A 23,058-nucleotide genomic window follows, 5' to 3' on the forward strand; every position below is an offset into this window, starting at 1 on the left:
GAACAGGTTCAAGTTCCTTGGCGTCAACATCTCAGAGGACCTATCTGGGGCTCAACACATTGATGCAATCACGAAGAAGGCATGCCAGTGGCTCTACTTCATTAGTTTGAGGAGATTTGGTATGTCACCAAAGACTTGCAGATTTTGACAGATATACAGTGGAAAGCATTCTGACTGTTGCATCACTGCCTGGTATGGAGGCTCCAATGCGCAGGATCGCAAGAGGCTGCAGAGGGTTGTAGACTCAGCCAGCTCCATCACAGCATAACCCTCCCCGCCACTGAGGACATCTTCAAGAGATGGTGCTTCAAGAGGAGGCATCCATCATTAAGGACCCTCACCATCTGGGACCATGCCCTCTTCATGTTACTACCATCAGGGAGGTGGTATAGGAGCCTGAAGACGCACACTCAACATTTCAGGAACAGCTTCTTCCCCTCTGCCATCAGATTTTGAATGGTCCATGAACACTACTTCGTTATTTCTCTTTTGCAGTTTTTACTTATTTTTGTAACTTATGGTAATTTTGGTCTCGCACTGTACTGCTGTTGCAAAACAACAAATTTCACAACATATGTCAGTGATAATGTGATTCTGTACACAGATGCGTCATGTGTAAATGCACACATGGAAACTGAGCTCCAAGCCATTTTTAACTCATTCATTGATGCACATAGAGAATGGCTGTTACACCAAACATAAGCAAATAAAGATCCCCCATCAACCTATGCCTGCTGGTGGAAGGATTGCACAGTTCCCAAATCTCAGTGGTCTCATTAGTTACTTCAGGACTGGAGTGGAAGCAAGTCGTTCCTGACACTAAATGACTACCTAAGATGATGATGATGATTTATCGATTGCATACCATTAGGTGCTATTGGTTGAAAATCCATTCAAAATGTACTCTGCAGTGCTTTCAATTACCAAATAATGTCCTGTAAAACCATGCTAGTCAAATTATCTTGTGTATGATAGGTTAATATAGGTAAAATTTAATGTTAATTTCCTGTGAATATTAGAATGAAGAGTAAGAACAGTCTTTCAAAAGTAGTGCTGGAGAGCACTTCTACAGTATACAAGACACCGAACCAAAGTTTGGTGGGAACGGTGTCTGATTCCCACACAAGTAGTTCCCAACTTTTCTGCCCCCATTCACTGGACTGGTTAATGAGTAGAAGCCATGTATTGAAGAAAAAACTACACGATCAGTCCATCCACCTGAGATTCAGTCATGTCTTCTACTGAGCTCTATAGCATCTTAAGGCAGGTCACAAATGAGAGCATGAGGTACATGGATCAGCAATTACTGGGGAAGCAAGTCACGTGCCATAGCTCAAGTTTTCACTTGAAATACAAAGCTTCACAACATGATCCTCTAATTTATTAGAAAACTTTACACACTGATTACTGTGCCTACCCTTCTTTTGAGCCTCTCTCTTTCCTTCAGTGTAAGGGTGTCTGCCTTGGCGATGACAGGAACAACATTCACTTTATTGTGTATAGCCTTCATGAACTCCACATCCAGCGGCTTCAGTCTAAAAATTAAATAAATGAAACAGACAAAAGTAAGAATTGCCCAAAAAACCATTTTAAGCAACAAGTGACTCAGTCTGAGTTATCGTGTTTTTGTCTTATTTATTGGAATGAACTGAATGGAGAGAAAGGAAGTGGAGAAATAGAAGCAGAAAAATCTCAATTTTAGCTTAACAAGTTAGACTGGTCTCTTCACAACTTACAGGTGTTACCGACAACAGTATATGATATCTTTCAGCCTGTTAAGCCCTCTTCAATTTGAGAGCAATTCCCTCAATCTCACCTCCCTTCTCTTTGCCCCAACGCAAAATGTTTTCTCTTTCAAGTAGCTATTCAATTCCCTTTTAAAAATATTGACTGAATCTGCTTTCATCACCCTCTAAGGCAGTGAATTCCGGATAATTACTACTTGCTTTTATAAAAGATTCCCTCATCACTGCAGCTCTTTTGCCAATCACTTAATCTCACCAGTTTTTGGCATGTATTGAATAAGTTTTTCTTTTATTCCCCACTCAATCTATCTGCTTCATGATTTTGAACACTATTAAATGACCAACATTTCCTGATTGGACAACAATCCCATCTTCACTCTATTCATCCAAGTGTAGCCCCAGATCCTCTGTTCCATTCTAGTAGTAATTATTTCAGGATCTTTAAATAGAACATAGAACACTACAGCACAGTACAGGGCCTTCAGCCCACAATGTTGTGCTGACATTTTATCCTACTCTAATCCATTTGTATCTTCTCTCAGGCTTTCCTGTGGTGCAGTGCCCAGAAGTGGATGCAGTATTCTAGTTACAGCCAAAGCAACGCAGTATTTTGTCAAAGTACAAAAACAAGGTTGTGTTTATGTGGCCATTTATATGGTTCAGGGTCACCTTATCAACCTTTCCTCCCAGCTGGTAATACTTATGCACATACACATCTTGTTTTCTTTTGCTGCACCCTCATTACACGCTATATTTATTTTCCGTGATACCACAATCTCTTCCATTCCATGGCTTCAAATTTGCTGATAAGATTATATTTTATCAAACCTCTTTTGCATTCCCCTCATCATTCAGACAAAAAAATTAGTTAAAAATAATTTACACTAATATTCCTTTATAAATCCAGACTTAAACAAATGAGTTATTTTGTCTCCGAATACAGATTGAAGCAGCTTCCCAAATTCACAGGTTGAATTAACTGACCTGCAGTTTCTGGGCTTATCATTGTTTTTTTTGCCATCTTTCAGACTTCTAACACCATCTCAGTGTCTGAAGGTTCTCTCATCTAGTCCTGTTTATTTAATTTATCCTAAGTTCTACCATACCTTCCAGTGCCTACACTTTATTAATCTTAACCTTAGAGTATCTCAGTTATCTCCTTTTAATACGATTTTTCCACCACCTTCCTTAGTATTGATAAGTACAAACTTAATACTGGTCATGTCCTCTGCCTCCATGTTACCATTTCTTTGGGCCCAACACACCCTTTCAGGCTATTTGTTATTTATATGCCTTAAAAGACTTTTTCCTTTATTTTATCCCCTTTTTGCTTCATCTCCCTCTCTTTCATTCTGCCAGCTTTGACTGCCCTACTTTTTCTAGTGGTGGGTTTACAGCTAGACTAACTAAACAATCTGCTCTATCAATCTGATTGCACTGGACAGGGCACAAGAGATTCTGTTGCCTGGGATGGAGCATTTCAGTTACGAGAGGAGACAGGATAGGTTGTGTTTATTTACTTTGTAGTGGAGAAGGATTATGAAGAGTATCAATACGGTAGAAAGTAGTAAACCTTTCCTACAGCAGAGCTATCTAAAGCTAGAGGGTATAGTTTTACAGCAAAGGGAAAGAGATTTAGAATGTATATAAGGAAGAACATTTTAATTCAGAGGGTGGTTGAGATCTGGAAGACACTACACATGTGCATGGCAGGCAAGGACATGATGGGCTGAAGGGCCTGATTTTTGCTGTATGATTCTATGACTATGAAAAAGGCCATCTACAGTTTAGCCAGCCAATCTCCAATTTCTGTTTATTCCAGGCAAATCTATTTTCAACTCAATTTGCATTCCGGCGATTACATTTCTTTTTACTTTGGATTGCTTCTTATTCTTTTCCATAGCCAAGTTTAAAGTTGATGATACTAAATAATATCCCACTGACACTTACTCCACTTGTCCTCTTCATTCCCCAGTGTCAAGTCCAGCATTGTTTCCTTACTTACTGGGCTAGAAATGTACTGATGAAGTTCTGAACGATTCAAGAAATATTCTGTCCGTTACGCTGATGCAATTCTACCCTACACTAAAATTATTGAAATCATTCCTACCATTCTATCATTCATGCACTTAATTTCCTGCACATTTGTTTCTCTATATCCTCCCCATTAGTTGGTAACCTATAGATACATACAGAGACATAAATGTCATCCTTCATTATTTCTTGACTCTGGTCAAATTAATACTGTTCTTGATCAAACGCATCCTTCATCTCAAACACTGCAATATTTTTGCTTAATCAATGTTGCTGCACTCTCCACCTTTCTTGAACACTTTCCAGGTACATTTCAAACCAATTCAGTATTATTTCAAGTCAGGTCTCTCACCATCACATCATAATCCTTTGTGGCTATTTATGTTAGAAATTCACCAATCTTATTTACCATGAGTGTTTACATACACACAGCAAAGTTCTCAATCTTTTTCCCCCTTAGGGAGATCCCATCTAACCATACTTATTTCAGTGGTATGTCTCATTCCATCCTTTATGGACATTGTTTCTTCTACCTAGTATTAAATTACCATTCCTATCCCCTTGCTAAATGACTTTAATAATTCCCCCAACAGAGAAAGATCTTACACCTGTTGAGGTGCAACCTGTACAGCTCATATACCTATTACCTTCCCCAGAAGCAGTCCCAATATCCCAGGAACTTCCACCTCCTGCACCCTCTCTTCAGCTGCATATTCATCTGTAATCCTATTCTTATTACTGGTGCCAAATGCCACCAAGTACAAGTCTGTAAGGCACCATGGTAGTGTAGCGGTTAGCATAACGTTATTACAGTGCCAGTGACCCAGGTTCAACTCTCACCGCTGTCTGTAAGGAGTTTGTACGTTCTCCCCGTGTCCGCGTGGGTTTTCTCCGGGTGCTCCGGTTTCCTTCCACATTCCAAACGCATACAGGTAAGGAGTTGTGGGCATGCTATGTTGGCGCTGGAAGTGTGGAGACACTTGCAGGCTGCCCCCATCACATTCTCAGTAACGCAAAAAGACACATTTCACTGTGTGCTTCAATGTACATGTAACTAATAGATAAATATCTAAATATCTAAAATTCTGAGGTTATGATTTTAAAGCTTTCCTGGCTCCCTAAATTCTATCTACAGGAGTTTATCATTCCTTCTTACATCATTGGTGGAAATTTCCACACAACCTCTGTGTTCCCCCCCCCCACTCCCCCACCCTTAACACAACAGAGCAGTCCTGACTCCCATCCCCACCTTACACAGCTAAATTATCTGTTATACCATTATGTTGCCTCCGACTACATTCCCCAGAGGAACTCTTCAAAACTGAAGACCAGTTAGCTACACTCAAGGGATTCCTGTACTATCTGCCCAATTTGCTTTGACTATCTAATGATCATGCATTCCCTCCATGTCTGCAGATGCTTAAAACCATTGGATGATACCTCCTGAACCATACTGTTCACATAACTCTCTGCCTAGTCAATGCATTATAGCAACATCTGCTGCAATGCTATGTCTAAAAAGCAGAGCTTCACTTCGTCCAGTAAATGGCAGAGTTTCGTTTTGATTGTCCACTTGAGATTAGAGTGCTTTAATATATAGAACACTACAGCACAGTACAGGCCCTTCAGCCCACAATGTTCTGCCGACATTTTATCCTGCTCTAATCCAGTTGCATAATTCAGTAAATAGTCAATGATTTGAGTCATTCACAATTCTACACTGACTGTACAAGTATTTTCTCTTCAGTACTTCAGAAAGGTTCCTACAAGTAATGCCAGTAAATTATATTTTGTTTCCCTGAAACAGTAACTAAGCTTACCCATGGCCAAAAGGCGAGATGAAATAAAAGCAGCAGTGGACCCGGTTATCAACAATATGGCGTCTGTTCAATCCACTTTCATCATGCAGGTAGCGCTCAAACTGCTCATCAATATAGGAAATAATTGTCTTAAAGCTGAGACAGAGAAAATAAAACAATCAACATACCGGTCTGGGACACAAGCAAAACCTCAGCCCAAGAAGCGCATCAAGTGGCTAGCATACTTGTAGAATAGTGCACAATTCCTTAAGAGCAATATGCCAAGCAGAGGTGGTGTTGAATAATTTTTACACCAGTAATCCTTGTAAATGATTAACAGGTACATAAACCTTGATCATTGCAGTGTCATCTATTGCTAGTACAACCAAAACCTGGCTACCCATGAGGCAAATGTGCCAAAGAATATGGAATTTCAGACAGGATTCATAAAATGCATTGATATACCAGAAAGATATGAAATGTATAGAACACTGGAGAAAACAAAACCACAAAATGTAACCACAACTTCTCCTAACTAAATTTCTAACCACATATTGTGTACACTTCAAGATTTTGGAGTGATGGCCTCTGCAAGAGCCATCGCACATTATTGGTCTAAGACTCTTTAGTCCAATAGATTCATCTCTCCTGTTATATCAGCACAACACTGCAGTCAGCTGGAGGCAGGGCACAGATAACAGAAAATAGGGACACAGCAAACAATGTGTAACTGTTACCTCCAGAGAAAAATGGAAGTTTCAGAAGGCTTCTCCCTCGATCCAATTTTCTAGGTTCTCCTTAAAAAACTGGTTTACAGTATATACTACATTAATGAAATTAAAGCAGAGGCATTTTCTACTAGGTTTAAATAACCTATTGCTGCCTTCTGGTATTTCTTCCAACCCATTGGATCTGCTGCACCAATATGCTGCAGACAATTAAAAGCCAATGTACATAGAGCACACATTTCATTTCATTTGTATCATTTCATTTCAATTGTATTTTAAATAGGCTGTAACCAGAATGCAGAAGTTAAAAATACAAGAATGCAATTAAATTTGAGCAATTGGAGATCCTCCAATAGGTACCGTCATCAAATATTCTACAGCACCCAATGCTCCTAGGTATGTAAAACTGTGATACTTTGAGTACTACAGGGCAATAAAAACACTAGAATCCAAAATTTAAACAAACATTAATTATTTGTTGAAACTGGAGTTATAAATCCATTTCAACTAAATTTTATTATTGTAATTTACAAATAACATACCAGTCCTGACTGTTTATGGCATCTCCATATCCTGGTGTGTCAACCACCGTCAGACGTAACTTCACTCCACGCTCTTCAATCTCTACAGTGGAAGCCTCAATTTGGACAGTTCTTTCAATTTTCTCTGGAAATAAAGACAGGCAATTTCGAATCCTGAGATTAAAATGCTGGAGTTTCATTTGCTACATAATTTGGGGTTTAATCACATAAATAGGTAACTTTTTCTCCTTCGAAACATTTCAGATTTAGCTTCACTGGAACTGCATAATCTGCATCTCAGAAAGGTCATAGAGTCGTACAGCACGGAAACAGGCCCTTTGGTCCATGCCAACCAAGATGCCCATTCAAGCTAGTCCCATAACCTTCTAAACCTTTCCTATCCCAACTGTTTTTTTTAAAAAAAAGGGTTGTTATTGTGCCTGCCTCAACCACTTCCTCCGAGAGCTCATTCCATACACGGATCACCCTCTGTAAGGAAAAGTTGCACTTCAGGTTCCAACTAAATCTTTCCCCTCTCACCTTAAACCTATGCCTGCTAATTCTCAATTCCCCAACCCCAGAAAAAGAGTGCATTCATCCTTTCTATGCCCCTCGATTTTTTTATACACCTCTATAAGATCACCCCTCAGTCTCCTACACTCTAAGGAAAAAAGTCCTAGCCTGTCCAACCTCTCCTGATAACTCAGTCCCTCGAGTCCTGACATCCTTAATCTTTTCTGCAGTTTCCAGTTTAATAATATATTTCCTACAAACAGGGTGACCAAAACTGAACACAATACTCTAAATGCAGCCTTACCAGCATCTTGTTCAACTGCAGCAGAACCTTCCAACTTCTATACTCAGTGCACTGATTGATGAAGGCCAGTGTGCTAAAAGCTTTCTTCATTACAATCTACCTGTGACTCCACTTTCAGGGAACCATGTACCTCTGTTTTACAACACTCCAAGGCTCTCTACCAAACACCTTCAATGAGAACTGTTCCAGGTGACAATTTGTTCCTATTCCTTTAAGAGGACACACTTGCTCCTTGACTCATTACCTCCCTAAAATCTCACAGATGGCATCAGTAACCATGCAGAATACTATGGACACATCCACATCTTTTCATTGTACAGAACACTTCACATGGCCCCTCCATTGGCTGGGCAACAAATTTCACCTCTTCCCATATGTACTGTTTGAAATCCAGCAGAGAAGCCAACTCCAGAAGTGTGCAAAGCCTGATCCACCTTCAATAGTGTACACATTGTACAACAAGCAAAAATCAGAAAGTTTACAATGCAAGTGGTAGTAATTTGGTCCACTGTATCTGTACTGGTTAAAAAAGGGGCTATCCAGCCTCACCTGACCTTTCATCAATGCAGGTCATGGTTTTTCAAGTGCACATCAAACTACTGTTGAAATGTCAATGAAGACTTCTGCCTCCACCACCATTTCAGACAGCAAGTTAGAAAACCCCACTCCCTTCTAGGTGAAGTAAACCTTTTCCTTATCTTCTCTCTAATACTTTTAGCAATTACTTTAAATCTTGTGCCCCTGGATTTTCTTTTCTTTTACAATGTTTTTATTAAATCCATGAAAAAAAAATACAGAGTACATGCATCAAGAAAGAGTAAAAATACTACTGAATACATTGTGTTAAATCGTACAATACTCTAAATCAATAATCACATATAGTAGTTAGTTAATAAAGAAAGCAAAAATTGAAATATTTTATTACAAAAAGAATCTACCCCCACTACCAAAACCCGAAGCTGTTGGATAGAAGAAACAGCAAAGAAAAACCTTAAAAAACGTAATCGTGTCAGTCAATATCTGTGTTTTAGTCCCCAAATCAGAGATTTTGAAAATAATTCAAAAAGGGTCCCCACAGGGTTTGAAAGTCTAGGTTGGATTCAAAAACTGAACAGCGAATCTTCTCTAGATTCAAGTATGACATAACATCCCGTAACCATTGAACATGCGTAGGCAGAGTAGCTTCCTTCCATTTAAGCAATACTGCTCTCCTGGCTAAGAGAAATAAAAGCCAGAATACATAAATCAGAAGCCTTCAAAGTTATATCTTTTTCTCCAACAATCCCAAATAGTGCAGTCAAAGGATTAAGTTTAAAATTTATTTTAAAAAGTACAGAAAAAGTATGAAAGACCTCTGTCCAATATTTTTTTAAGACTCTGACACGTCCAAAACATGTGACTCCGTTATTGCATTTATCACAGTAAGGAGATATATCAAAATAAAAACAGGATAGTTTATCTTTAGACAAGTTGAGGAGGTGTAGGATTAATAAACTATAACTGTATTCATATCTTAAGACGGATAAGAATTATGGCTGCTCAAAATACTGATTTAAAAAGTGTCCTTCAGGCCAGAACAGCCGCACCACTGCTTTCCTGCGCTGGGTGCTGTGTGGTAATTGCTGTGTCTGGAACTTAATTGGATTCCCATTATGTTTGACTATGGAGATGATGGTCAATCTTAACGGGAAATGGAAAGGTCAACCTTAACGGGAAATGGAAAGGCTGTCTCAAACAATGAAGGTAATACCTGCCTTTGTCTCACCCGATTGCAGAACGATTAGCTGAACCTGGGGTGTGAGGCTGCTCTTTGTCCATCTGCAGTAGCCCTTTGTCCGTTTCCTGTTCAACCAAGAACTCCGGCACCTGACTCATTAAAGTGTGCGTGATAATGTTTGTATGAATTACTGTCTGCCCCCTCTGTACCTCGGAGAACTCCACCGCGGACTCTTCCTGAGAGTAAGGAGGTTTCTCCCTAGTGATATATTGCTAAATAAACGCGTTTGAATTAACCTGTGGCACTGTGTGATTTACAGCAGACGGAAGTGGGACTTGAAAATCGGGTTAACAAAGTAAGCTCTATGGACCACTTTAAATTGAAGGAGAGAACGACGAGCACATAATGATGAAGTATTAACCAACTTGAAAATTTCATTCCAAGTTTCCTCGGAAATTGACATCTGAAAATCCTGTTCCCAAGCATTTTTAAATTTTATCTAGTGGCACCTTACTCATTCCTAATAATCTGTCATAAATATTAGCTACTGAGCCATCCTGAAAGGGTTCCATCTAATTACATCTAATAAATTCTTATCAGGACACAAAGGAAAAGAATGCGATTGAGATTGAAGAAAATCTCTAATCTGTAAATATCTAAAAAAAAATTAGTTTTTGCTAAATTATACTTGGTAGACAATTGTTCAAACGAAGAAAGGTTTCCTCCAACAAACAGATTTTGAAAACAAGTAATACCTAATTTGTCCCACTCTTTAAAAACTACATCAATCATAGAAGGTTTAAAAAAGTAATTAGAGAAAATGGGACTGGACAAAGAAAAACTCAATAAACCAAAATATTTTCTAAATTGTAACCAAATCCTCAAGGCACGTTTAACTACTAAATTATCTGTTAGTTTATTTAATGATATTGGAAGTGAAGAACCAAGCAAAGACATAATAGAAAAATTTTTTTAACAGAGTTAATTTCTGAAGAGACCCATACTGGACAAGCCTCTTGATTAATGTAATGTAACCAAAATGTAAGATTTCGTATATTGACTGCCCAGTAGTAAAATCTAAAATTAGGTAAGGCTAAACCTCCATTCTTTTTAACCTTCTGAAGGTGATTTTGTTCCCTCTGCAAAAGGAAATAGGTCCTTTCTAATTACTCCAACCCTCAAATTTATACACCTCAGTGAAACCTTTACTAAGTTTTCTCTTCTGCAAAGGAAACAACTCTATCTTTCCTCATAGCTTCCTTTCTCCAGTCTTGGCCACATTATTAATCTCCTTTGCACGTACAACAGTACAGCACTGGACAGGCCATTCAGCCCATGATGTTGTGCCAATCTTGATGCCAATTTATACCAAATGTCCTCTTCCTGTGCATCATCCACATCCCTCCATTCCCTTCATATTTATGTGTTCGATCTAAAAGCCTCAAACTCTACCAAATTGCCCGTTCCCACTACTACCCTTGGTAACCCATTCCAGGCATCTACCCTATCTATGCCTCAATTTTAAAAACCTCTATCAGGTCTCCCCTCAGCCTCTGACGCACTAGGGAGAACAACCCAAGTTTGTCCAACATACCCTCTAATCCAGGCAGCATCCTGGTAAACCTCTTCTCCACTGTCTCCACATCCTTCCTACAATGGGGCGACCAGAACTGTATGCAATACTCCGAGTGTAGTCTGACTGAAGTTTTACATAGCTACACCATGAATTCCTTACTCTTATACTCAACACCCCTAACCAATGAAGGCAAGCATGCCATATGCCTTCTTTACCACCTTATCCACTTGCATAGCCACCTTCAGTGAGCTATGGACCTGGACCCCAAGATCCCTCTGTACTTTAATGTTATTAAGGAGCCTACCATTAACTTTGTACATTCTCCTTCCATTTGACCTGCTGAAGTGCAACACCTCAAACTTGCCCGGATTAAACTCCTCCTGCCACTTCTCTGCCCATATCTGTAACTGATCTATATGAACCATAGAACCACACAGCACAAAACAGGCCCTTCGGCCCACCATGTTGTGCCATCCATCAAACCACCCTCACACTACCTAACCCCTTCCTCCCGCATATCCCCCCATCCCACACTCCTCCATATGCCTATCCAACAAGCTCTTGAACCTGCTCAATGTATCTGCCTCCACCACCACCCCAGGTAGTGCATTCCATGCACCAACCACTCTCTGGGTGAAAAACCTCCCCCTGACATCTCCCCTGAACCTCCCATCCATAACCTTAAAGCCATGACCTCTCGTCTTGAGCATTGGTGCCCTGGGAAGGAGGCGCTGACTGTCTACTCTATCTATTCCTCTCAGTATTTTATATACCTCTATCATGTCTCCTCTCATCCTCCTCCTTTCCAGTGAATAAAGCCCTAGCACCTTAAGCCTCTCCTCATATTCAATACTCTCCAATCCAGGCAGCATCCTGGTAAATCTCCTCTGCACCCTCTCCAACGCCTCCACATCCTTCCTATAATGAGGCGGCCAGAACTGAACACAGTACTCTAAGTGTGGCCTAACTAGAGTTTTGTAAAGCTGCATCATCACTTCGCGGCTCTTAAACTCAATCCCGCGACTTATGAAAGCCAACATCCCACTGGCCTTCTTAACTGCTCTTTCCACCTGTGAGGCAACTTTCAATGAACTGTGAATATGAACCCCCAGATCCCTCTGCTCCTCCACACTGCCAAGTACCTTGCCATTCACCCAGTACTCTGCCCTGGAGTTTGTCCTTCCAAAGTGTACCACCTCACACTTCTCCGGATTGAACTCCATCTGCCACTTGTCAGCCCAGCTCTGCATCCTATCAATATCCCTCTGTAAACTCCGACAGCCCTCCACACTATCCACAACACCGCCTATCTTAGTATCGTCTGCAAACTTACTAACCCAGCCCTCCACCCCCTCATATATATCCTACTGTATTCTTTGATAGTCCTTTACACTGTCCACAGCTCCACCAATCTTGGTGCCATCTGCAAACACGCAAATCCACCCATCTACATTTTCATCTAGTCATGTATATATCACAAACAACAGGAGTCCCAGCACCAATCCTTATGGAACACCATTGGTCATGGACCTTCCAGCAGAATAAGAACCTTCCATCCCTACTCTATCTTCTATGGGCAAGCCAGTTCTGAATCCAAACTTGCAATTCACCCTGGATCCCATGCATCTTTATCTTCTGAATCAACCTACCATGAGGGGCCATATCAAATGCCTTACTAAAGTCCACGTAGATAACATCCTCTGCCTTACCTTCATCAGGCACCCTGATCACCTCCTCAAAAAACTCAGTCAAATTTGTAAGGCATGACCTGTCCCACACAAAGCCATGCTGACTGTCCCTAAGCAGGCCACGTCTTTCCAACTGTGCATAAATCCTATCGCTCAGTAACCTCTCCAATAGCTTCCCTACCACTGACATGAGGCTCACTGGCCTATAATTACCTGAATTATTTCCATTTCCCTTCTTGAATAAAGGCACAACATTTGCTACTCTCCAGTCCTCTGGGACCTCACCTGTTGCTAGTGGACACAAAGATCTTTGTCAAAGCCCCAGCAATCTCCTCACTTCCTTTGTTCAATGTTTTGGGATATACGCCATCAGGCTCTGGGAACCTATCCACCCTAATGCTTTTTAGAAGACCCAGCACTACCTCCTTCTTAATCTCAATGTCCCAGCATATTAGCATGCCCCACCGTTTTCACTATCCTCCAAATCCTTCTCCTTGGTAAATACCGACACAAAGTACTCATTTAGTACCTTAGCCACCTGCTGACTCCAAGCACAAATTCCCTCCTTCATTCTTGAGTGGACCTACCCTCTCCTTAGTTATCCTCTTTTTCTTAGTAGAAATAAAATGCCTTGGGATTCTCTTGACCCTGCTCACTAAAGACATTTCATGTCCCCTTTTGGCCTTCCTAATTGCCTGCTCGAGCACTTTCCTGCTATCTTTATATTCCATAAGGGCCCAGCTTGATTTTAGTTTCCAGAACCTTACATATACTTCCTTTTTCTTCCTGACTAAGTTTAGGACCTCTCAGGTCATCCAAGTTTCTTGTACCTTACCATCCTTGTCCTTACCGGAACATGCCGAACCTGAAGTCTGATTAGCTGGTCTTTAAACAACTCCCACGTCAAACGTGGACTCGTCTGACAGCAGCTGTTCCCGATCAACGCCCCTTAGCTCCTGTCTTATCCTGTCGTAATTTTCCCTCCCCAATTTTGTACCTTCCCGCAAAATCCAATTATATATTTACTCATAACTATCTTAAAACAATGAGTTGTGGTCACTATTCCCAAAATATTTGCCCACTATCAGGTCTGTCACCTGGTCTGGCTCATTTCCCAAAACTCAGTCCAGTATTTTCTCTCCTTTAGTTGAACTCTCCACATACTGTTTCAAGGAACCCCACCCTATGTAAGCTTCTTGTATTAAAGAAGTGCCAATCAATACTGGGGAAGTTAAAGTCCCCCACTATGACACTCTGTTGTTTCTGCGCCTTTCCATAATCTGTCTACACATCTGTTCCTCCATATTTCAATGGCTATTGGGGGGCCTAGAGTATAATCCCAGAGTAATTGCACCTTATTTCTGAGCTCCACCCAAATTGCCTCTGTGGATGAAGCTTCCAGTGTGTCCTCCGAGTACTGCTGTGACATTCTCCTTATCAGTATTGCAACCCCTCCACCTCTTTTACCCCCCACTCCCTATCACATCTAAAACAATGAAACCCAGGAACGTTGAGCTGCAAGTCCTATCCCTCATGCAAACAGGTCTCGATGTTGTTGCCATTACAATTATTCTGTGAGAAACAAAGCAGATGCTGGAATCAAGATGAAAACATGGTGATGCTGGAGGGACTCAGCAGGCCAGGTAGCATCCAAGGAGAAAAGCAGGTGGTCAATGTTTCGGGTCAGGACCCTTCTGCAGGACTGAAAGTAGGAAAAGGGGAAGCCCAATATATCGGAAGGAAAAGCAGAGAAGCGATAGGTGGACAAAAAGGGAGGTGGGGTGGGCACAAGGTGGTGATAGGTAGATGCAGGTAAGAGATAGTGATAGGCAGGTGCAGGGGAGGAGGGGAGAGCAGATCCACCAGAGGATGGGTCAAAGGTAAGGAGGAAAAAAAAGGAGGGGTAGAAAAAAAAAGATAGGCTAGGAAAAGGGAAAAAAAAAGAGGCATGGTTGAGGGAGTTACTTAAAGTGGGAGACTTCAATGTTCATGCCATTAGGCGGCAAGTCCCAAGATGGAAAATGAGGTGCTGTTCCTTCAGTTTGTGCTTGGAATTCTCCTGGCAGTAGAGGAGGCTGAGGACTGACATATCTGTGATGGAGTGGGAGGGGGAGTTGAAGTGACCGGCAATGGGAAGATACAGATCGCGGTTGCGGACGGAGCACAGGTGTACTGTGAAACGGTCACCTAGTCTGCATCTGGTCTCGCCAATGTAGAGGAGGCCACACTTGGAACACCAAATGCAGTAGATGATATTAAGGGAGGTGTAGGTAAATCTCTGTCTCACCTGAAAGGACTGTTTGGGTCCTGTCCCTGGATGGAGGTGATGTAGGGGCAGGTGTTGCACCTATGGCGGGGGAGGAGGAGGAGGAAGTAGTGAACTACGGAGTCATGGAGAGGGTGGTTCCTGCGAAAGGCAGAAAGGGGTGGGGAGGGGAATATATGCTTGGTGGTGGGGTCCTGTTGGAGATGTCAGAAGTGGCGGAAAATGATATGTTGGATACATAGGCTGGTAGGATGAAACGTAAGGACAAAGGGGACACTACCCCCGTTGGGTCTGGGAGGAGTGGGGGTGAGAGCAGAGGCGCAGGAAATGGCAAAGATGCAGGTGTGCGCTCTCTTGAGCGCAGTAGGGGAGAAGCCACGATTAGTAAAGAAGTTGGACATCTCGGATGTCCTGGAATGGAAAGCCTCATCATGGGAGCAGATGTGGCAGAGGCAGAGAAATTGAGAAAAAGGAATAGCGTCCTTGCAAGAGACAGGGTGGGAGGAGCCATAATTGAGGTAGCTGTGGACTTCAGTGTACTGATCCAGTACACTGACTGATTCCGTGTACTGATCCAGGCTCTAAGTTCATCCTCCTTACCCATAATATTCCTCGCGTTGAAATAAATAAATCTCAGCCCATCAGTCCCACCATGTTTATTAGCCTGTTCCTTGCTGTCTTTCCTTTCAGTCTTACTGGTAATACCGTCTTTCTTGCCCTCAATCCTTCACCTTCTTCAGTGCCATCTCATCTTTCCTGTAAATATGGTGACCAGACTGTACGCATTCTCCTCATAACCTGGCAGCTTGTAAAATAAAGCCAGCTGTGTACTGAGGCTAAAATAATGAGACTAAAATAAGTAAGACTGCAGCAGCAAAATGCACAAAGATCAAGTCAGAATCAAATGATGTTTTACCACACACCACTCCATCTCCACATATTTCATCCCTTCAGATAAGTTTTCTGTAAGGGGTACAGATGCAAGGCAGCTACCTAATGCACATTTTCACCCTCCTCCTGCATTGTCATTTTAGACAGTGGTCCAAGTGTTCTCACATAAGTGGGCCCACGTACTTTCAGAGGAGCAAGCTCAATGCTTTTTGAGCATATACATCAAACTAAGTCTGCCCAACACATAAGGAGAATAACATAGTTAATACTAATTGCAAATACCACACCCTCTCTATGCTCCATCCTGAATTCAATCCCATCATTAAAGTTTGTGCAGGATAAACCCTGTTTGATCTCTGCCTGGATCCTGAGGCCTTAACTTAGAATCTATATTAAATAACTTAATTAAATAGACCAAATTTGTAACTAAATTGTTTTTTATTTCATATTTTTGTGATGAGGGCATCAATGGCAAGGGCAGCAATTATTGCCCTTGCTACAGACATCCACATTACAAAAAAATGAATTTCTAGGTTACTTCCAGCACATTGACTTCAGGCCCACAGCATTCAGGCAAGGATGGTAAATTCCTCCCAGAAAGGACTTTACTGAACAAGATGGGATTTTACCACCATTACCTGCTGTTCCATTATTTTAAATCCCAGATTATTAATTCAAATTTAAAATTCCACAGTTGGATTTGAATTCAGCTCTCTGGGTTATTAGCAACTTATGTGCCACCAACACTGATCAAATTAAAATGGTTTGCATGTGGAATTATGATGTGTAGCATACCTGCAGCTCCAGGAATGACTCTCTCCGGGTAGAGATCAGTCAGAAAGAGGCTGTTGATGAGTGTTGATTTCCCCAGACCAGACTCACCTGTGTAGAAGAGAATTACATCAAAATACATTGTCAGCTTTCCACACTAATATACTTAGTTACATAACTTTTCCCACATTCCCAAGTTGGCATTTAAGATTCACAACTTTAAATCCCTCCAGAAATTTAATATCAGTAGGTTAGTACAAATGAAACATTCCACTGGTGGCTGCAAAGTTCCACAATAAATTGAATCCCAATGATGTTCAAATCCAAATAAAAACTTTCCATAACTGAACAACATTTGTCAAACTTGCCCCAATCTGTAAAGATGGCTGGTTTACTGACTCAAAGTATTATGGTAATGCCCCTCTGGAAGAAGTTGAAAACACTAACTAAATGAAACTTATGCCTGTAATCAAAGGGCTAAAAACAACCAATGCAGAAAAGAATGAACAGTATTTTCAGTTTGAACATTTGGAGGCTGCCACATACAAGGATGGATAACGGTCTGCAAGGTTCTCCCAGAAGGTCAAGAGAACATAAGGTGATAGACAATGACTTATCTGAAAGACTGAACCTCCAGCATTAAGCAAGCACAAAATGAACCCTCCAGGATGAAATAATGGACAATACTACAAAGTAACAATCTCTCAGTTTCACTAGGTGTCAGTAATAAATTGGGAAGCTAGCCTCCTTTATTATACCCAAGGTCTTACAGGCCTAATAAATTGGAAGCAACAAGACAATAGCCATCTGGTTGTGGTGAGATAAGAAACAATGGGCCCTCTCCAATAACAATCAAGGTACTATAACAAAAGATAGCTCGAAGCCTTGGTTGAGAGAGGGAAATAACTATGCAATGAGACTTGATCATGAGAGTTCAATTAACTTTTAGGAGCAATCAGTTCCAAGTTCCTCTATAGCTGATTAGCTTGGTACCAATAGCTTGGATACTACATAACCAAAATGGAAAATGGAGGTGATACTGTGGCAGACAACAGTCCAGTTGCAATATGACAAAGATGGACAAAATGGGTCAGGCTTGGACTGGACTACTGATGTGGTCCCATCATACTTGAGAACAGGAGGAATAGGAGGGAGATGGCCTTGGAAACTGGATTTAACTTTTTACCAAACCCTGGAACAGCACAAGAAAATGGGATCACACACTGGCAAGGAGAGGCCCTGAATCTGGGACTTAAAACAAAAGGAAGCCACAAGTCTGACCAAAACTATTCACCTCTTGTCTTTATGTGTAGTATACTGTGCAAGGTGTCAGTGTTTGCATGTTGTCTTTGCAATTAAGAGGTTTGAATAAAGCTATGTATGCCTTTCACCAGTTGTCAGTGGTGTCTCTCTAATGCAAGTATGAATTCAGCACAACATACTATATCAAACCTTGATGTGTTTGACTATATAGAGCACCACAATTTCTATATGAACCAAGAATTTCAAATATCTCATTTTAACATTGAAGGATGACACAATCTAATATCATCTCCTGATGCCCATGAGGCATGATTAGTGATCCCTGGTTCAGATGCAAGTCATAGTTCCTTCTACACATCCTGACCTTAGGATCTTGGTACTAACAATGAGAGAGAAGCTACAAAGCAAAATAAATTACTGATGAATGTAGAAAAGCATGACTGGATGGTTAAGAAGAAAATGAATATTAACAGAGAAGTGCAAGGTGATGCACTTTGAGAAAATTACAATCACCTACATAACTGAATGAAATAAATGAGCAAAGGATTTGGGGATATATGTGAAATCATTAAAGTAACATTGGAAGTCAGCATAGCAGTAATTAACATGAAAAATCTAAAACTACCACATTCTTACTCAGATGGATTTCTTTTATTTATAGTATTCATTAAGTTCTGACTCAACAGAACTTTTGCCAATTACCACTTTCTTACTGTTGCAACAGATTCTAAGGCAGGAAGGAAAACCTAGCCTGAAATAAAGAAAGGGGAGAGAAAAGAAGAAAGAAAACCAAATGGACAGAAGCAGGCAGCAAGAATAGAGTACAAGATATAAATAGCTACATTCTGCCCAATTACTGCAGGAAATTAGCTGGTAGTCATCTAACATTATTCTCCACTTAGTGACCAATGTGATTGGAGATACATTTCTAATTCTCCATTAGAGCTTGTATAAGGTACACTGGTTACGGCAGTGTTCCATCCGTGAACTGTTTGTAACACAGCTACAAAATGAGTTTCCACACAACAGAAGATGTCCTGCAGCAGCCTGCAAGTCCGTACCACTAATCTCCCAACTGCTCAACTATGTACGAGCTGTACATAAGTCGGGCCTTCATAAGCTGGGGAGGACCTGTATTTCAATTCTACGTGAGCATCAATATCCTCCATTGCTAAAATATGAAACATCTCGTAGCTGAGAAACTAATAACCTCCGCACACCCATAACCCCAGCAGGCAGCGAGTTGAAAGACATTTTTCATTTCATTGAATATATTTTCATTAACACTTACCAACTACCATGAGTGTGAATTCAAATCCTTTCTTCACAGACTTGCGATGTACCTGATTAGGAAGATTTGCAAATCCCACATACCCAGGAGTTTCAGGATTTGTAAACTGGGCTTGCTGCTGCTGCTGCTGCTGCTGCTGCTGCTGCTGCTGCTGCTGCAATAGTTGTTGTTGCTGCAGCATCTAGAGAAAACAAACCACCCACTTAAAATTACAAATTCAATTCTTTCAATGAACTTCAAACATTCACAGAAAAAAAGAGATCCAAAAATCATTTAGTTCTGCACCCCACCCACTTCCCATGGTCTCTACATCCTCAGCACCAGATGCAGACAGCTGACCTGCTGGCCCTCTATTCTCTTGAGTTTAACTTGAGGTCTGGAGGTGAATGGAGCTCATTGCTAAATATTTCTGATCAAAGAACATTGATTCTTCATGAAATCGGATAAGAATGATGTCCCATCTCCCAAAAGAATGTGAAACCCACATAAAGCACCTGCAGTGACCTGTACATATTAAACCAAATTCATTAGGCACAGTAGTGTAGCAGTTAGCATAACGCTATTACAGCGCCGGCGACCCAAGTTCAATTCGGTCATTGTCTGTAAGGAGTTTGTACGTTCTCCCCGTGTCTGTGTGGGTTTCCTCCGGGTGCTCCGGTTTCCTCCCACATTCCAAAGACATACGGGTTAGGAAGTTGTGCGCATGTTACGTTGGTGCCGGAAGCGTGGCAACACTAGCAGGTGGCCCCCAGAACACTCTGCAAAGATGCATTTCACTATGCGTTCAATGCATGTTTCTGTGTGTTAAGATATTTCATCTTAAATTCTAGTTCTAGCAGTACCAGTATTTATTGACACTTAGCTTCAAACACATTTACCCAGATGTTAAACAGCCAAAGCCTTGCATCTATATGCATCTCATGTCTGCAGAAGTTGACTTCCTGTTGCTACATCCCTTCCAATACTTCTAACAACCGCCTTTTATTTGAACTGCATTGTCCGTATTTGTCATGAAGTTCGTCCATAAAAACAACTCATTGTTGGTAGTAGGAGGGATATTTTTTCTTCCAATGAGTGAAGAGATTTGAGACTGTAGATGTAGAAAAGATATTTTGAACTAGAAACCATAAGCAAGTAATAATTATGAAAAAATTTATAATGAATTCTGGAGAAATTTCTTTATATAGAGTTGTTAAAGCACGAAACTTGCTAATACATGGCATGATTGAGGCAAGGAGCATGGAGGATTTTGAAGAGAAGTTGTACCAGTACATAAAGGTCAAAGGAATAGAAAGTTGAAAGGAAAAGGTGATGTTGTGCCAGAGGCTTTTGTAAAGCAAACTGGCATGGACTTTTGGAATAAGGTATCTTTATTAGTCACATGTACATTGAAACACAGTGAAATGTATCTTTTGTGTAGTGTTCTGGGGGCAGCCCACAAGTGTTGCCATGCTTCTGGCACCAACGTAGCATGCCCACAACTTCCTAACCCGTACATCTTTGGAATGTGGGAGGAAACCCACGCAGACACGGGGAGAACGTACAAACTCCTTACAGACAGTGGCAGGAATTGAACCCAGGTTGCTGACGCTGTAATAGTGTTACACTAACCACTGCACTGTGAATGTCCTGTTACTTTGCTGAAAATTCTATTATGCTGTGTCATAGACATGGAGCTGCCTAGGCAACATTTACTGCCCATTCTATTAAACCCAAGATGTGGTGGCAGCTTCCTCAAACCTTTATAGTCACGGTGATGATAGAATCAGGAGTATTCAGCAGGAAATTCCAAGCTGTGATCCAGTAAGGAGGAATAAAAATCTATGCCAGAATGTTGTGGGACCTTAAATGATGGTGTTCTCACATTTTCCTGCCCTTCATAAAAATTGCAGGCTAAGTGGTGGTGTTGAAATTAACTTGGTGAGGCTCTGCAGTGCACCCTCAAGAAAGTACACTGCAGCCATAGCTCAGTGATCAAGAGTGAATAGCGAATTCAATGGCAATCTCCATTAGATGGTGTCAATCATGATTCAATTTAAGCTTTGTAAAGGAAGCACTTTAAGCAGTTAGACTACCTAGCTTCTGCACTGCCTTTGAAGTGGCTATTTATAAGCAAGTCACTAGTGACCCTCAACCACTGATACTGACAATGTTACATTTAGTGATGACAGTGGTACTGCTGCTGAATATCAAGGTGATATATTTGAAACGGAAGAGCTCCCCATTATAAAAACTTACGATTTTCCTGGGTTCTTTGATACCACATTGAATTGAATGCAGCTGTGAAAGGCAAACCAATCTCACCTTTCCCTGGCTATTCCACTCCAATCCAACATGTGTTAAGATCAAAGTTGTCACGAGAGATTTTGGCAAAAACCAAAATGAGTTTTAATGAGGGTTGTATCAGTAAGTGATGCTAATACCTGCTTGATATATTGTGATGCTCAATTAAAATCTCATTTCTTTCCTCATTCTACTATTCCTTTTTACAGCTCCTCTGATTTTTTTCCTATCTTTACTATCAGCCCCTTTTCCCATGCCATTTATTACCCCCCCGCTGTTTACTTTCACAGACCTTCCCCTACTTCCTCCAGTTCCCACCCAACTTCTTTCTGCCAAGATATTTTAAGGAAAAAACTGTACATTGCAAAATTTAAGTTCCAATGCAAGGGCACATACCAGAAACGTTAACTGCCTGATGCTGCTCAACTTGAATACCTCCACTATGTTTTGCTCATGTATATTTTTTTAATCTTATATTTACTTAGAGGAATATTTAATTAAAATTGTTCTTTAAGAACACATACATGTACTTTGTACTGTTAGCCACCAGTCCCCTAAGTTAGTTACTATTAATAAAAAGCTTTTTTGATAACTTGGAGAAATAAATTAATAATGACAAAGCAGCAAAATCAATTAAGTTACTTTTTGGATTATTAGTCAATGTCTGAACGATTGAATATGGTGATAAATTAGAACCAACTCTGCTACAGTAGAGAATAGACCAAATAAAGTTGCAGAACTTTGCAATGAACAAATGAAACAGAAATAGAGCTAACTGTCCAAATGGATGTCAGCCAAGATCCAAACAATCTGAAAGCAAAGAAAACATCCAAAGATCAGCCTGGGATCAAAAAGAAAATCATTTCAGAGACTACATCAATGCAGTTGAGAATTTTCAATAGCAAATCTACCTCTTGCAGCTTTTGATCAAGTGAGCATTTGCCTTTGTACAGTAATGATGTGTTACTGTACTAACGATTAGAGGAAGTTCAAAGTTTGAAATTTAAAAAAATTGAATGAATTTTTTAAATTGATTTTTTTTTAACTTTGAAAATGAAGCAACTCTCAGTGAAAGTGACAGAGAAGCTGTCAGATTGTCAAAATCTTTAGTTAATGATAAATTCCTTCCTTAAAGGACACTCAGTAACTCATTTGACATGGATGACACTAACTACTACATGGCTTACTTTCAACTACACTCTGAGGTAGCCTGGCAAGCCACTCAGTTGTAGCAAACAGGTTTGACCCATCACCGTGGCTTCACCCATACCCTATCCCTATTGGTGCAGACAAGCTCACTAGCATTGCACTTTATCCAAAGGTAAATCTGGCACACGAGGTGACAGACTCCTGATTCAGTTTTTCATGGATGTGGTTTGGAAAAGCTGGATTTATCCTGAGACTCTTGCACATGGTATGGCAGTACACCACATGGAGATGTCTAGTTTTCACAAGGACACAAGTAGCTAGCCATCCCAGTACTAACACCAGTTATGCCTTGTGTTGGTTCTCTAACATTTGGTGCAGGTTCGGTTAAGCAGCTGTCCTTCAAAATTCACCAGCTCACACTGTGGCAGATCTACTGCATTCGATAATGGCCATTGTATAATTGATATCACTTTGACAGTAAATGCTTTTGATTGCTTAGTTTAGTTATTCAGTTGGTGA

General features: G+C 40.7%; 1 protein-coding gene across 4 annotated transcripts in view; it reads right to left on the minus strand.

The window, feature by feature from the left end:
* Nucleotides 1-23,058, minus strand: part of septin2 (septin 2) — a 91,751-nt gene that overhangs the window by 30,928 nt on the left and 37,765 nt on the right. For all 4 annotated transcript variants that reach the window (XM_052017209.1, XM_052017207.1, XM_052017206.1 and 1 more), the window contains 5 exons: nt 19,108-19,288; nt 16,578-16,664; nt 6,849-6,972; nt 5,600-5,734; nt 1,418-1,535 (listed from right to left, as the gene is read on the minus strand). In XM_052017209.1, the coding sequence (XP_051873169.1) occupies nt 1,418-1,535; nt 5,600-5,734; nt 6,849-6,972; nt 16,578-16,664; nt 19,108-19,288 (645 nt within the window). The remainder of the gene's footprint in view (nt 1-1,417; nt 1,536-5,599; nt 5,735-6,848; nt 6,973-16,577; nt 16,665-19,107; nt 19,289-23,058) is intronic.

This window comes from Pristis pectinata, chromosome 6, assembly GCF_009764475.1.
Source record: "Pristis pectinata isolate sPriPec2 chromosome 6, sPriPec2.1.pri, whole genome shotgun sequence".
Classification (NCBI taxonomy): Eukaryota; Metazoa; Chordata; class Chondrichthyes; order Rhinopristiformes; family Pristidae; genus Pristis; species Pristis pectinata.